Genomic DNA, 18,106 nt, shown 5'->3' on the forward strand with positions numbered 1-18,106 from the left:
AGCTAACAAATGATGCCTTCCCTCTGCAGGGAAATCTATCAATAAGTATTTAAAGAAGAGGCGAAATTGCTCACTGTTGGCCTTCATTTACTTCATTTGGGGAAAATGGCATATTTTCAAATTGTTTCAAGCGAAAGGTTCATACTGTACAACAAAGCCTTTAGTCTGACAGTGACTTTGCAGACAGTTAACAAACAAGATGGGTGTAACTCATTGTGCTACAGGAGAAGCAGATTTGACTCATGTGTACAATGACGTCTTCTATTTTACATGGCAGAATGAAATTAATCAACGAATCACAGATCCTCTGGACATCTGGACAGTAAGCAGGGGGTGTCAGTCACTGGACTTTAGTCACGCACGCAGACACACACACACCCACACACACACACGCACACACAGTTGTGTGTTAGATTAATGAAGTTTCCTCTGCTGAAGAATTCCGTGTTTAATATTATAAAACCACAGCAGGCGGGACCTGCTTTCCTACAGGAGCATCTGGCCTCTCCATGGACGCCTGCCTGGCAGGGTGGACCAGGGTGGACATGACATCACTATAACTGCCTGCCTGGCAGGGTGGACATGACATCACTATAACTGTCGCAACACTGCAGGACAACAGCAGGGAACAGACAGATGAAGTTCCTACACATTTCACTGACGTGATGGGGAACTGAAAAAGACAGAATGCGGACTAGACCAGTGTTCATTTCAATGACATTTTATTCAAAAGACTAATATGACTAAAACTAAATAAAAAAATCTGTCAGAATGAACACTGGACTAGACTCAACATTGAAAACAGGCAATGTTGCCTGAAAACAAATTAAATATATAATGATAAAAGGGCAGGTGCGACGTCTGAAGCACCTGCCCCATATGGCACACCCCAAGCGAGACGTCAGTTGATTGAGAGCTTCGAGACCCTGTCAACTGGTGGGGAATCAGTAATTATGATTCAAATCTGATGTCAAAGGCTCCTGACCAAGCAGTATCTCACAATAATTATACTTTTAACTATAGGGCCTACTACCTGGAGCATTGGAAACTCTACTGGAAGGAGGCAAACAGCATCATTATCAGAGCCATTAGGATGTCAATGAGGTAAAGGTGTACCTCCTAATGCTTATGCCACTACACCTGGAGGTATCACCAACAAGCTACACCTGGAGGTATCACCAACAAGCTTCACCTGGAGGTATCACCAACAAGCTTCTCAAGCACCATGCTTGTTCCTGTAGGACAATTCCCAAAGAATAGAATCCTTTCAAACTCCAATCCTATACTTAATAACTCCACTTCACATTTTCCAAAATGCAAAACACAGATTTTTATAAATTAATTATTAGTACTACGGCTCCCCCAACACAATCTGTCCCATGGTGATGTATCATGTATTTAGTATTCAGGTAGTTTCTGATGCTCATTATTCTTTCAATGTTTTCCATTTCATCCCTAGAGGGTTCTTCTGCCAAATGACAATAACATTTAGAAATTAATTACTCACCTTCTGTATTTGTGGCATTTCTGATATTCAAAATTATTCTGTGAGTTTAGTGCAATATTTTGAAAGTGTCTCTTTGCTTGTAGTTACAAATACCCAATTAAAAACAGATATTTCTTTTTTTATTTTAAGAAACACATAAAAAGTTGTCACAAAGGTAAAGTTAAATAACTTTGGTATATGAAAAAAACTAAACATGTCCGTCACATGTGGCAACATAAAATGAAAACAATGAAAATACAAAACTAAAACTACTGTACAAAGGACACATCTTTGGACATTCTTTTCCCTTTCATTAAACAAAATAAATATCCAATAGGCTCTCCACAATGTCCAATGTGCTTGGAAGTACTTTGGGTTAGGTGGTTGATTGGACACAGGTGTTGAAGACTCCATCGACGCAGAGTCCAACTGTTCATGTACGGTTTTATCTCGATCTTCACAAGAATCTTTGGTAGAAAGAAGTACAGCTATAAAGAAAATAAACCAAAAGAAAATATTTACACATCAGTCACGTTAACCAAGCAGTTCAGCGGTGTACTGTGAATGTTTTACTCCACAGATCCATTCATACACTGACACCACGGCGCGTAATCAGCGCCTCAAACTGTGACTCCGTCCACAACCGGGGGAAGTTGTGATTTGCGCTCGTTCACTGCAATGCAATTTGCGGCCTTTTAAAAACAATATTGAGCAGAGTAGCGATTATCAAACGTAATTGCAATGCCATACGTTGAAAGATCTGTTGCCCGTGGACAAGGCACGCTACCTCCGCAATGTTAGATAGCATCGGCATAGATGTTTGTCCGTATGTGATTAAGGATTGGACCAAGTTGCATTGGCAGCCATAGAAAATTCTTACCCCAGGCTAAAACCGGATGTGACGTTTTTGGGCGTTCCTGTCTAGCTTGGTGTCAGTGTATAGAGGAGAACAGGAGTTAGAACTATAGTAATCAAAATAGGCTTTCCTCCTTTTGAGGAGAAGGGCCCGGAACCAAACCAGGTCCAAACCTAGCGCAGTATGGCTGAGTAATGGAAATAAGTTAGTGTTTTCCTCACTTTCAATGAATATGTAGCCTATTTGTTGCGATGTATGACCTATAATGTTTGTGTGCGTGTGCGTGCGTGTGTGTGTGTGTGTGCGTGCGTGCGAGTGAACGAGAATTAAATCATATAAAAATACAAAACCATACCTGAAATGCTGAAGAGCGTTTAATTTGAAATGACCGTACAGGAAGTGGCCAATCAGATTGTTTAATGTGACAGAGTAGTAGCCACGTACAGTAGCAACCGTTTCCCTCCCAAATATTATTACACTTTTAAACCAGCCATTGTTGTATAGATATAATGAATCAAGACTGAGCAACATGGCCCATTTCTTACTTAAATTCAATCAGACAATGTTTTTTTGTTGGATTGTGAAATATTGTGAATTGTGAATATAAATATTCTTTCAGCGCAAGCATTTTTGGTCCCATAGTCTGGAGGGATGATTGCTCTGCGACTGGTTTGTCCGTTACTAGGCCAACCGGGCCAACCAATGCTGTAACTTCATCACTCATTGACAGATTCAATCTGTCAAGGTCCCTGCACACTGCTGCGTTTTTTGACCTGAATATCGGAGCGAATTTCTGGTGTTTTTTTCCACCCTTTTCTTATTTCTTTTTTTAAAAACGCACCAGTCTGCATGGACCTGATCCAAGCTCCTTAAGATCCCATGTATATAGGACTGGTCCGTGGTTCATCCAAAAAAGGTCCTTGAATAAAACGGACAGTTTTTCCAGATACTCTCAGCCCACGTGGCACCTGACCTCTCAGAGGATGGGATAGAAGAATTGCCTATGCGAGGCTGAAGAGTTCTTAGATAACACTGTTTTAGTCACTCCAGGGGCCTTATGTCTGTCTATTGAAGGCACTCGGAGTGGACTACAGGTAAACCCACAGCAGCCTGATCCATCAGGAAGATTTATTCACTTCTGTCTTTCTATCATCCAATTAGTGAAAGGACAACAGGAAGCTCAGCCTGATCTCATTAATTCCCGATGGAACCGGACAGGAAACGGCTGGGGGTTGATTGGGGTTGGCGGTTGGGGGGGGGGGGGGGGGGGGGATGCTGAGCTTCGTTTCTCACTGTCCCCATGGGAGACCGGCAGACACGGTTTTGAGATCAGTCCCAGTCGTCTTTGCAGACACAGTCACACTCCTCGTGGTGCTCCAAGGCCACGTCGGTCATGGTCTTCTGCAGGCCTCGTACCCCACTTCTGTGTTTCAGCAGCAGAACCTGGCACAAACAGAGGCAATAGTCAAAGTTTGAGACTACTTGGTTGCACTATGTGCTGAAACAGCTGATCTTTGTAGAATGGCCAATGTATGCTGCCAACCTCTTATGATGGAGTATAAATTAAGCATTACTTCGCTTTACTTCAGTCTTATTCTGTCCAAATTGGTAAATATGGTTTGAAGTCAAATACATTGCAGGAAATAGACAAAGAATGTAAACTTCAAAGACCAAAAAATGATCCTCAAGCACTTCATGGGCGATGACAGCGCTAGTCAAAAGTCTTCAAAGAAATGCTCACAACCAAATTAAAATGCTTCTTTCAAATGAATTCAATGTTCATGTGAGCAATCACTTCATGAGAGCTGATGTCATCTCCTTTTCCAGGACTGCAGAATGGATAACAGCCTCTTGTTGCTCCTACCTCGTGGTATTTCTTGGTGACCCTGGAGGGGACACACTGGCAGTCAAAGCAGCGATGGGCACAGCAGGCACAGTTTCCCCCACAGCGTTTCACCAGGAGGCAGCTCGGCCAGAAGATGACGTCGGTCCTCCTGAGCTCCTCACGCAGGGCCACGGAGAAGTTGCGGGGGGTGCAGCTGTAGAGTCGCACCTCCTCTCTCAACAGGTTGAGGTCAGCCCCTCCTCAAAGACCCCAGGAGAAAGAAATCATTCAAATCACCTGGAATCTCAATCACACAATTCAATTCACAATCTATCCATCATAATTACTGTAGTTGTATCTTACTTTTTTTGAGGACCGCTAGCACCTCCTATGTACAGCTTTTAGGGTTTGTGTAAACACAAACATTGTCCTAACAAACATTGAATGCAATTGACAATGAATGGCCAGCTTTGAGTGTTTGTGCAAACACAAACATTGTGTAAACACAAACATTGAAGACAAAAGTGAGGACGCAAATTGTGATTGGCCGTGATTGGCAAATTGTGATTGAAGAGCGCCCCTCACTTCACACAGGTGTGATTTTTAAATAATGAATTAAATCCACCACCTGCACAGGGAAAATGTAACTATCTTGAAATAAATAAGAAATTTAGATTTAGATTTAGATTTCTGACCCTGTAAATATATTTAGCCACTCAAACATAAATTGTACATTGTACTGTACATTGTTATATATTTTTTAAAACATACGTTTCTATTCTGTAAGGGCATATGTAATCTGCCAACCATCAGGTATGTCCTACCTCTGGCTTTCTTGTTATGGATGAAGGACTTCCCCAGGACATGCCAGCTGGGTTTGTACAGCTCCTCCATATCCAACTGCCATCGCTCTGGCTCCAGGTACTTGAGGACCTCTTCCATTGTGCCTAAACTTGCCACGGCCTCCGACAGATCCTCCACATTCTGCTGGGATGAAGGAAGCACTGCTGGTACCTCTGGCTCTGACATACTCTGCACCACAAGCAGAGAGAGAGAGAGAGAGGGGAGAATATAATTTTTATAATCAGAAGAGGCTTTTATTGATAGTAGATAGTGGAGCTACAGGAAACAGGGAGAGCGAGAGACGGGAAGTGACACACAGCAAAGGTCAGGATCAGGATTCGAACCCACAACACGCTGTCAGGAGGCTGCATTAGAGCCTATATGTGGTTTGTGCCTGGACCGCTCTCACCCAGAGAGACTTGTACATATTAATGAGTGAGCAACGTCCCCTGTGAGGTTGCTCTGTTGTCGGTTGTACAAGCTGACCTTTCAGGTCACAGCAGGCAGCCACGGACTACCTCGACACCTGTGGGAATTACTGTAATAACAAGGGGATTTAAAAGACCTAATCTGTTGCACCCAGCTGTGTGATGCCCAGTGAGTCCCAGATGTCAACATGTCTCCATCTCTCCTTCACCTTTAGAGAGAGAGAGAGAGAGATATAATCCCTCCATTATTTTCACTCAAGAGGACACACTCCATGCCGAACCCTCAGTCAGGGTTGTTTGCATGAATAAATGTTGCTAAATTGGCAGAGTGACTCTTTTCTTTGATATAAATAATACTATTTGATTGACACGTACAAGGCGTCATGGGAGCATGAGCAGAGAGAAAGCAGGTTGTTTGATCATCGAAAATATGACGCACTTCAGCTGAGCCCGGAAGCCTTTTAGAGGAACAATTGCATAGAAGAGAAACAGATTCTTGGAAGATTACAGTGTGTCTAGGAAACTATTACAACTAAATTCAACATCAACCAAAAGTAATAGAGGAATAACAAACATATGTGTATAGCAAGGCATTGCCGGAGTTTGGGGTTCCATTCCCTGTGTAGCTCAATATGTAGAGCTTGTAACTATTACTGCTAGAACTATTTGGGTCCACCTACACCTACAATATGTTACACCTGGAATGCATACATTGATGTTCAAATCATTAAGAGACGTTCCGTTAAGGCTGGTATCGAGTATTTTTTGGGGATGATTAACTCCAGTGGGTTGTGGGTCACTTGGGAGGACAGATGTTTGTTTTTATTAGGATGACGACCATGGAGAAGAAATGACCAGAGCACTTTGATCCGCCACACAGCATAGAACACAGAGAAAGCAAGTGGAAAACCACAAGATATTTCAGCTCAATCTGACTCAGGAGAGGGACAGGGTTAAGTTATCAGAGTGATCATGTTCCTGTGAGCTGTCATTGTCACTGCAAATAATAGCCACCAAACAGGAACTAACATTCACACTCTGTGACAACATAATTCCATGCAATAGGCTACATTCGGAAATTACAGTCAGTCAGCACTCCTTCCCACTCCAAACCTCACCTCAGAGCTGGCACTGAATAATAAGAAAAGAACAGACCCAGCTACACCACAGGCCAGAAAACGACAGTTCGTGACAGCAGCATGTTGGAACAAAGATCTCTGACCAACTCTGATGATGCTGCTGCCACATACAAACCACTTTGCATGATGTGTTATGGCTTCATTTTGCACGCTATCTACTGACATGAAAAGCTCCAAATTGTTTGATATTGCAATATTAATAGAAAATATTGTCAATCTGACAGTATGATCGAACAACAGTTTGAAATAAAGCTCAGAAGACGTTGCAGGATCTCCTCCAGGGGCAGAGCTGTGAGTAACGCACTGTGATTCCTATTAGACGAAAGTCTTGGCAGAGTCCTGACCGAGAGGCCTGGAGACCGTTAACAGCTTGAAAACGTTGACGGAACAGCACTGCAGGCCTGGCTTCAGAGCCTCAGATGCAGCAGCCAAGCGCCCATTTGGAGACGGATCAAAATGCTGTCCATAACGCTGTAAGTAGGAGATGGGAGCTCCCACATAAGCTATTTAGGAACAATGCACTTAAAAATTAGACCACCGTGTCTAACCACTGGCCTGGAGTCAGTGAAATGGTAAGGTTTGACAGAAAGATGATGGACACAACACATAACTATGGAAAGGAAAGACAACTGTACCCAAGTGATGGGTTCGAAGCGATGTTTATTTTTTATTTTTCTGGCTGAATAAATACTTTTAATCCATCAGATTGCTTTGTCAACAAAGCCAGTAGAGGTGTGTCAGAGTTTCAATGGGGGGCATTAAGCTGCAGATGTTCATCAGGATCATAACCATGTGTCCACTAAAACACCCAGCATGGCAGCTGTGATCCTGACACCATCATTAATGCATATTTCTAAATGGCTTGAGTGGTCTCATTTTACTCTTAATGTCAAGTAAACCGTTTCCATGTGTCTCTCTATAATAGCGTAGGCCTGTTAATGAATTGTTTGAAGTACAAATTAACATTTAGAAGGAAGACACTATTCTTCAAATTAATGCCAAGATAAAGTTTATGTTGACCGACCCAGGTCTTTTCCGACACACCTCTCGTAGTGTACGTGTGCAAAGGTCATGCTCATTATTCAAGCACTGGTTAAAAATGTTATAATTGATGTAGTGATTGAAGTCAAGTAGGCCTACCAGTGGGCACTGGACTACTCGGGAGTGATGCAAGTTGGGAATGCTTCAAGGTTCAAGGTCTTTATTATGCATGCCCCACCCAGTTATAAAATACCCTCTGCATGCATTGTCAGAGTACCCGTTGTACCCGTCTGTATATCTGTGTCCCTAGTGCCCATGCAGTTCTGTGCCAGGCCAGCCTATGACGCCACTACGTGATATTGAACACACTTCATATATGGGGTCTTGCTGTTTTATTTATATTATATTGTACCGTCTGTAGTTTCTTTATGCATCCGTCTGTCCCCTTTTATGCTCATATGGTTCCCTGATGTCATCAGTATATATGGGCATATGTGTTCTGGACAACCAGATCTCTATGGCCATCATTGTCGGATCGGCGGTTCTGAACAACCGCCTATCCGACCGTCTCGCGCTGAGCCGATCGGTTGGAGCATTGCAACGTGTCGCATTGCGACATGTTGAGCTTGTAGTTGTGCTATTTTCACCAAATGTTTGCCTGCCATGTCCAGAATAGGGATGCTATGGTTCACATGGTTAAAGCTGGAGATACGCAGATTGGTTCCCCCTATACCATGAATTTACAAGCGAACCAATCATAATTCACATGGTCTAAAAGCTAAAACTTTGACACATACAGTATTCTGTCTTGCTGTCCAGCTGCTCTGCTTGTGTGACAGGGGGTCTTGCTGCTTTAGGAAGGTTAGCGGGCTAGTGGGTAAGGAAAAGCATTTTACAGTTTGAATCTTTGCTTGCTGACAGATTTGTTTCACTGGGAATTAGAAGGGGTTCAGTGTCTTGACTGAGCAAATCACTGAAGTTCTGATCTACAGTATGACAATGCATGTTAAACAATAATCGATGAAAGCAGATCTGCCAAAACCATGACATTACAATAAACAACTAGAAAAAGTGCCCTTCTGGGCACAGGTCTCCACCAGGAGGATAGGACTGTGTGAGATGTTTGGCAAAATGTTTAGGAGTAATATAAACATGTTTGCCTTTGATGGCAATTGGATGACTTGAGGCATTTTGTTCCAAAAATGTGTTTTGCAAAAATCAACCTGTTGGTGGCGCTATAACAGGCCAATGTGAAAAGGGTGGGATATATTCCTCAGCCTAGTAGGAAAATGTGTGAAAGATTTCACGTAAATTGCATGCTGCGTTCATGATTTGAGGCTTTTGTTCAAAACGGGGCAATCTTGCAAACTGTGAAAGCCAATTATAGCCAATTAGGATGGAATATGAAATATCGGACAGATCCAACTTGAGCACATGACCATAGAGATACTGTGTAACGATTTGTGAGATTTTTGGACAGAATCTGGAGGAGTAATATCAAAAAATGTGTTTTACAAAAGTCGGCCTCCTGGTGGCGCTATAAAAGGCAGATGTGGAAAATGCAAGTCAAAGGTTTGTCCTTGGCCTCTAGGGAGTGTGCATGCAACGTTTCACGCAGATCGGTGCAGTTTTAGGTAAAAAAAATGTGAAAAGCTGCCTCATGGTGGCGCTATAACAGGCCGTTCTGGAAAATTTGGGGCAGAGGTTCATCGTTGGCATCTAGGGAGTGTGTGTGCAAAGTTTGGCATCGACCAGGTTAACGGTGCCGGAGATTAGCTGTACACAGACGGACGGAAGGACACACACACGGACGGACGGACACACACACGGACGGAGTGCAAAACATACTCTCTCCCCATGCCTTCGGCCTGGTGGAGACAAACAGCACTGACACATGAGATGTCCCGACTGAAATTAAGTTCATATTTTTACATTGCAACTTCGCTATCTTCAATAGACTTTTATCTCTGTAACTTTCACTGAGTGGACATTCATCTCATCTTTAACCCCTTGAAAAACAAAAACAGATTTTGTTCTATTCCCTGGACCATCACTAAAAGGTATTTCCAATTGGATGCAGGCTGTGTGGATCTTTTATTAGGAAAAAGAGGAACACGTAGCCAGGAGACCTTGTGGTGAGACATTCAGTGCTCAGATGAGAGTCCTGGAATGGCCCGGTTTGAGCCCAGACAACAGTCCAGTAGAAAATCTGTGGATTGACCTAGACAGGAAGGTGCATCTGAGGTTCCAGTGAAATTGAGCATGGACCTCTTGAGGCAAATAAGAATGGGAGAAAGCTCCTAAATCCAGATGCACTACAGTTGGTAGAAAGTTTCCCAAACAGGCTCGCCGCCGTTATCAAAGGAAAAACCAAGAGGTGTTTCTACTCAGGAATAATTGAAGGGTCTGCACAATATGCAACTGAGGTATTTGCTATCAGAAATGAGTAGCCTTTTGTTTCTACCATTGTTTTACTGGTTACCATATGCAGATGAAAAGATGTTTTCATTACAGTCCTCAAGGCCGTAAAATAGGTTTAAAGGGTGACAGGGTGTTCAGATTTTAGTCAGCCAGACAGCCACTTTATGTGCAGCAGTGAAAAATACTGTAATCATGAGCATACATAATACATTCATCTTTCACAGGACTGCAAATATACATTTGATGAGGAATAACCATTGACAAGGACAAAAAGCAGTTAGGTACATTAGTGTGTACGTACAGTATGATAATCATATGTCCAAGCTGTTACAGTAGACAGAGTTTTTGTTTCCAACTGTGACTTTGTTTGTAACGCGTGTGCTTTTATTGTGGTCTGCATTTCCTTTCAACAGCATGTTTTGTGGGAAAATCACAGTGACTGGGGAGTACTGATCTATGTCTCATCACTGTAGCCCAAGTTAATCTACAAATTAAATGTTTGGGATTATTTCAATCACTTATGTTTAATTACTTTTAAGTACAGGTCATTATCGTGTATATCACAATAATATTAGTTTAACATTTATAGGTGAAAGATTTAAGTTGTTTTTGATGTCCATTTGTCTAGGAGTTCACGTTGGTTCCTACCCTACTTTGTTTTAGAACGGACACACATGAGTGTAACAGCACTAGGGTGGCGTGCTACAGTACATGTATGAGTCTAACAGCTCACTAGGGTGGCGTGCTACAGTACATGTATGAGTGTAACAGCACTAGGGTGACGTGCTACAGTACATGTATGAGTGTAACAGCTCACTAGGGTGACGTGCTACAGTACATGTATGAGTCTAACAGCTCACTAGGGTGACGTGCTACAGTACATGTATGAGTGTAACAGCTCACTAGGGTGACGTGCTACAGTACATGTATGAGTCTAACAGCTCACTAGGGTGACGTGCTACAGTACATGTATGAGTGTAACAGCTCACTAGGGTGACGTGCTACAGTACATGTATGAGTGTAACAGCTCACTAGGGTGACGTGCTACAGTACATGTATGAGTGTAACAGCTCACTAGGGTGACGTGCTACAGTACATGTATACGTGTAACAATATTAGCTCACTAGGGTGACATGCTACAGTACATGTATGAGTGTAACAGCACTAGGATGACATGCTACAGTACATGTATGAGTGTAACAGCACTAGGGTGGCGTGCTACAGTACATGTATGAGTCTAACAGCTCACTAGGGTGACGTGCTACAGTACATGTATGAGTGTAACAGCTCACTAGGGTGACGTGCTACAGTACATGTATACGTGTAACAATATTAGCTCACTAGGGTGACATGCTACAGTACATGTATGAGTGTAACAGCACTAGGATGACATGCTACAGTACATGTATGAGTGTAACAGCACTAGGGTGACGTGCTACAGTACATGTATGAGTGTAACAGCACTAGGATGACATGCTACAGTACATGTATGAGTGTAACAGCACTAGGGTGACGTGTTACAGTACATGTATGAGTGTAACAGCACTAGGGTGACATGCTACAGTACATGTATGAGTGTAACAGCACTAGGATGACATGCTACAGTACATGTATGAGTGTAACAGCACTAGGGTGACGTGTTACAGTACATGTATGAGTGTAACAGCACTAGGGTGACGTGCTACAGTACATGTATGAGTGTAACAGCACTAGGGTGACGTGCTACAGTACATGTATGAGTGTAACAGCTCACTAGGGTGACGTGTTACAGTACATGTATGAGTCTAACAGCTCACTAGGGTGACGTGCTACAGTACATGTATGAGTCTAACAGCTCACTAGGGTGACGTGCTACAGTACATGTATGAGTCTAACAGCTCACTAGGGTGACGTGCTACAGTACATGTATGAGTGTAACAGCTCACTAGGGTGGCGTGCTACAGTACATGTATGAGTCTAACAGCTCACTAGGGTGACGTGCTACAGTACATGTATGAGTCTAACAGCTCACTAGGGTGACGTGCTACAGTACATGTATGAGTCTAACAGCTCACTAGGGTAGCGTGCTACAGTACATGTATGAGTCTAACAGCTCACTAGGGTGGTGTGCTACAGTACATGTATGAGTGTAACAGCTCACTAGGGTGACGTGCTACAGTACATGTATGAGTCTAACAGCTCACTAGGGTGACGTGCTACAGTACATGTATGAGTGTAACAGCACTAGGGTGGCGTGCTACAGTACATGTATGAGTGTAACAGCACTAGGGTGACGTGCTACAGTACATGTATGAGTCTAACAGCTCACTAGGGTGACGTGCTACAGTAGAGCAAGCAAAGGAGTGAAGTCCAATGTCTTGCTGTTTTGGTGTTGATTAAAGAAGAGTCTCCAAAGAGAAATTTCAGACTGCTTATTTATTCACCACAGGCAAGAAGGCCAAATCAAGGGAAAAATAGGGTTACATCTAACATCACCATCAACTCCCCACCTTCCACCCCCATTGACCTAGTTTACAAGGGTGTGATTACCTCGTTGTCCATTGCCTTTATTCTCTCAAGGCGCGACCACACAGATGTATTTATGGGGACCAAAATGGAAGGTTCATCTCACTGTGTTGAGATGACAACTCCAAAATAGCTGGGAGCCTTCTTGCAAAACAATATCCACTGCTTCACACGGAGCACAAAACCACTTCCCTGCACCACAAAAACCTCGAGGAAACGACGAGGTCCACTGTGCGTGAAAAGCCCTTTTTGTTCACAAAACCCACACACTGTAATTGAGGTCGATGTATAAAAACAGGCCTCCATTTTACCATGCCAGCTTTGAGACTCGTTAGGGGCGCTGCGAGGCTCTGCCGGGTGCTGCCATCTGCTCTCCCCCTTCCTTCAATGCCCTGACTAACAGGCTGCATCACATCCTCTCCCCCTTCCTTCAATGCCCTGACTAACAGGCTGCATCACATCCTCTCTGCTCACTTCACATTTAAGACATTGAAGCCCATTGCCTATGATGACTGATGAGTGACTTTGACTGAATTTGACAGATTTGGAGCATGCCAGCAGAGCTGACCAGCCATCCCGGGGGTCAGTTCAGATTTGGAGCATGCCAGCAGAGCTGACCAGCCATCCCGGGGGTCAGTTCAGGCGGGGGACCTGTGTTGCATGTCCTTGACTAACACTGGCCCTCAGTTTGCTGGTCTAAATAAAGCAAAAACGGCTCTAAAAAAATGGCACAGAATCCAGTTACAATAAACAACTTGCAATTGACTGTATAAATGTCTTGAATAAAATGAACACTGACAGAGCTGGTAGTGTGTGTGTGTGTGTGTGCCCACGCTGTGTGTGCGTTGGGGCAGGATTACCGGGGTCAGCTGCCAGAGAGTGACATTTGTTCAGCTTGTGTCGTGCCCACAGTCCCCATTCCGACAGACCTCATCTCTTCTCGCTGAGTGCTTTAACAACCTCTTTGCTTCAGCTGTTTACTGTAGCCTTTTCCTTTCAAAATGTCACACACACACACACACACACACACACACACACACACACACACACACACACACACACACACACACACACACACACACACACACACACACACACACACACACACACACACACACACACACACACACACACACACACACACACACACACACACCCACCCCTTCTGGCCCAGTTTTAATGGAAGTGGTGAAGAAGAGGAATGACTGTAGGGTTTATGTTTAAACCCCTGCGTGGCATGGGCCTGCAGTCACTGCTGGTAGCACGCTGTGCTAGCGTAGTGTAGCATATGCTGCAGTACCGTAAGCAGAAGCCTGAACCAAGAGAGGCCAAAGAATTCCTTTACGCCCCATAATCGCACCTTTTCCTCATTTATCTCTCTCTGTCTCTCACTCTGTATTTCTCTATCTGTATCATGGTCTCTCTCTCTCTTAATCACCCCCCCACTCCTCTCTGCCCCCAAGTGTAACTGTCGGTGGCCAAAGGTTGGGGACTTCAGGGTTGAATTGGTTTCTTGTTGTTTTGACCGAATATCTCTGACCATGTCTGAGAAGTCAAAGTGTGGCGAGAACAAGTGACACTTGCAGGTAGCCAATTAGTAGCTTTTGACCCCTTGTGGTGCGAGCTGCCGCGTCGCCAACCCAATCGCGATCTGTTTTGCATTTCATTCCACCTCTTCCTCGATTTCCTGTTTGTCTCTTATCGAACATTAGAGCAAAAAAAAACTGTTGAGTGCTGAGGCCGAAGATGCTGCCTCTCACAATTATTGTGACACAATATCAGTGTATCGTTACTTTCTAAAGTTACTTTGTTATGTTACTGGATGACTGCCATTACAAATAATCCCATTATATTACAAGATTACCCACTGAGAAAAGTAACTTGTTAGATCATTTTTTGATTACTTTTACGTTACGCGACAATTAAAACCCATTTTCGAATGCTTGTGCCTGACGTCATTGCGCCGCCTTATCACGGCCCATATTGCTTAATTCTATGGTTAAAAACAAGAATGATATACAGACAATATCCCCATAGTATGCCTTTAGTCTCATGTGCTAGTATAATTGACATAAGGTATGTCACTTTAATGGCACTGCACAGGTGGTGGGCGTGTTCACTGGGTCTGGGGCGCTGCCACACTGATATCATGTTCACTGGGTCTGGGGCGCTGCCACACTGATATCATGTTCACTGGGTCTGGGGCGCTGCCACACTGATATCATGTTCACTGGGTCTGGGGCGCTGCCACACTGATATCATGTTCACTGGGTCTGGGGCGCTGCCACACTGATATCATGTTCACTGGGTCTGGGGCGCTGCCACACTGATATCATGTTCACTGGGTCTGGGGCGCTGCCACACTGATATCATGTTCACTGGGTCTGGGGCGCTGCCACACTGATATCATGTTCACTGGGTCTGGGGCGCTGCCACACTGATATCATGTTCACTGGGTCTGGGGCGCTGCCACACTGATATCATGTTCACTGGGTCTGGGGCGCTGCCACACTGATATCATGTTCACTGGGTCTGGGGCGCTGCCACACTGATATCATGTTCACTGGGTCTGGGGCGCTGCCACACTGATATCATGTTCACTGGGTCTGGGGCGCTGCCACACTGATATCATGTTCACTGGGTCTGGGGCGCTGCCACACTGATATCATGTTCACTGGGTCTGGGGCGCTGCCACACTGATATCATGTTCACTGGGTCTGGGGCGCTGCCACACTGATATCATGTTCACTGGGTCTGGGGCGCTGCCACACTGATATCATGTTCACTGGGTCTGGGGCGCTGCCACACTGATATCATGTTCACTGGGTCTGGGGCGCTGCCACACTGATATCATGTTCACTGGGTCTGGGGCGCTGCCACACTGATATCATGTTCACTGGGTCTGGGGCGCTGCCACACTGATATCATGTTCACTGGGTCTGGGGCGCTGCCACACTGATATCATGTTCACTGGGTCTGGGGCGCTGCCACACTGATATCATGTTCACTGGGTCTGGGGCGCTGCCACACTGATATCATGTTCACTGGGTCTGGGGCGCTGCCACACTGATATCATGTTCACTGGGTCTGGGGCGCTGCCACACTGATATCATGTTCACTGGGTCTGGGGCGCTGCCACACTGATATCATGTTCACTGGGTCTGGGGCGCTGCCACACTGATATCATGTTCACTGGGTCTGGGGCGCTGCCACACTGATATCATGTTCACTGGGTCTGGGGCGCTGCCACACTGATATCATGTTCACTGGGTCTGGGGCGCTGCCACACTGATATCATGTTCACTGGGTCTGGGGCGCTGCCACACTGATATCATGGTGTTCACTGGGTCTGGGGCGCTGCCACACTGATATCATGGTGTTCACTGGGTCTGGGGCGCTGCCACACTGATATCATGTTCACTGGGTCTGGGGCGCTGCCACACTGATATCATGTTCACTGGGTCTGGGGCGCTGCCACACTGATATCATGTTCACTGGGTCTGGGGCGCTGCCACACTGATATCATGTTCACTGGGTCTGGGGCGCTGCCACACTGATATCATGTTCACTGGGTCTGGGGCGCTGCCACACTGATATCATGGTGTTCACTGGGTCTGGGGCGCTGCCACACTGATATCATGGTGTTCACTGGGTCTGGGGCGCTGCCACACTGATATCATGTTCACTGGGTCTGGGGCGCTGCCACACTGATATCATGTTCACTGGGTCTGGGGCGCTGCCACACTGATATCATGTTCACTGGGTCTGGGGCGCTGCCACACTGATATCATGTTCACTGGGTCTGGGGCGCTGCCACACTGATATCATGTTCACTGGGTCTGGGGCGCTGCCACACTGATATCATGGCGTTCACCTGGCTGTCACTAGAGTATGGAAGTTGGACAGAGCGTGGGAGAAGACAATTTATGTTGAGCGCCGTAAACACACCTTCACCTTTACATCCACGTTTAGGTATATAGCTAAAGCCTGGGAACTGTTGTAACCTTTACGTGTGGTGAGTGAATAAATGGTCAAAACTTACAGCTGGAGTGGACCTGAACTAACTCTCATGTTTAGCTCCTCGCGGCCGGCCTTTTAAACCGCCATAACAGCTCTTTCTTTATTAACGAATATAATTAGCCACAATTGCCAGCCTACACTTAGGCCTGGACAGAAAATCAAGAGTGTACAGAGTACAGCCAATATGCCATGTAATGAGGCCAATACGGCCATATACTGTAGGCTACAACATGTACGCCTATTTCCATTTAACAGCAAAATAAAAATAAATCAAAGTACTTGGGTAGGCCTCTCATTAAACACTCTCTTGTGCACGATCTGAGCGCAATCAGCGCAGACTTAGAAGTATATTTTAACAGCAGGCTGCCACTATGAAAATAAAACACCGGCTCAGACATACAATTCAATTGAATTTCACAAGTTGTCTCAAAGACCTACAGTAGGCTAAAGCCTTCGAAATGAGGACAATCAGGACATTTCCACATTGGTGACAGTCACAAATTAAACGCACAGAACCACTATGTAAACTAAATATCGGCTTATGCTAACAACAAAAAGTAGCCCGACTTCTCAACATGCCTATAAATAAAATGCACAGCTAGGAAACAATATCATACATACTGTAAGGCTGTAAAAAAGTGCAGAGGCTTCAAACTTCACAGCATCAACTTTACAAGAAAGTGCGTATGGTTTTCAAAACACAGGTTTCTCAAAAAGTGCTCCAAGTTTCCTACTGGCTTACACACTCGCGTTAACTCACCAAATCAATGCGTAGCAAGTTACTTGTCTAATCCAATGTATCAAAGTTGTAACGGAGGAGAAGTAGTTTTTCAAATCTCGCGTCTGCCGCCATTTCGCTTGAATCATGAATGAATTAGTATTATGAATGAATCAGCTGGCTGCTGCTGCACAGGCACACATACCCCTTCAGGACGTGATGGGAGCAAAATCACACAGAAGGAAGGAGGAAATCGGGGCTTATTTATTTTTAAATCTTGCCAACAAAATGAACAGGGACACATTATAGTAACGGGATAACTTTTTTGGAAATGTACAGTAACTAAGTAAAACTAACTCGTTACGTTACTCCGTTACCCAAAAAAGTATTCCTCTTTATATAACACCGTTATTTATAACACTGTTACACCCAACACTGCACAATATAAATACTGTGGTCAAACGAAAAGACAAAAAAGAGACAAAGAAAGCCGTCCTTTCATGTCCTACCCAGGATGGATTCAAACCCAGGCCTCCATAATGAGACCATATTTCAGAAGGTATCCCTGCTTGATCAGGGGAGATATATGACATTCAGTCAGTACCATTTACTGCCACCTAGTGTACATGTACCAGTAGGTGTCCTACGGTCCTACGCAACTGCAGGATCTAAATGTCTCAATGGAAGTGTAGAAAGACCATCTCCAACCACTTCAGATAGTGCTAGTTATTCATTAACATACAGATTGGCTGAAATAAGGTTGAATTCATTAAAATAAGTTCCAGATTGCAGTTTTAATGTTAAGCTTTTAACAAGAGAGTAGAGACCACATTCAGGCTTCCATGATACCTCAGGGCTATACATACTGTATTTAGAAACTTGTT

At 44.4% G+C, this 18,106-nt stretch overlaps 1 protein-coding gene across 1 annotated transcript in view; it reads right to left on the reverse strand.

Moving 5' to 3' along the window:
- Nucleotides 1-1,609: 1,609 nt before the first annotated feature.
- pdgfc (platelet derived growth factor c) overlaps nt 1,610-18,106 on the reverse strand; it is a 64,677-nt gene continuing 48,180 nt past the window's right edge. Inside the window, exons 4-6 of the mRNA XM_079501988.1 lie at nt 4,992-5,199; nt 4,207-4,427; nt 1,610-3,785 (exon numbers count right to left, since the gene is read on the reverse strand). Of these exons, the coding sequence (XP_079358114.1) occupies nt 3,672-3,785; nt 4,207-4,427; nt 4,992-5,199 (543 nt within the window). The 3' untranslated portion in view covers nt 1,610-3,671. The remainder of the gene's footprint in view (nt 3,786-4,206; nt 4,428-4,991; nt 5,200-18,106) is intronic.

This window comes from Electrona antarctica, assembly GCF_951216825.1.
Source record: "Electrona antarctica genome assembly, chromosome: 1".
NCBI lineage: Eukaryota > Metazoa > Chordata > Actinopteri > Myctophiformes > Myctophidae > Electrona > Electrona antarctica.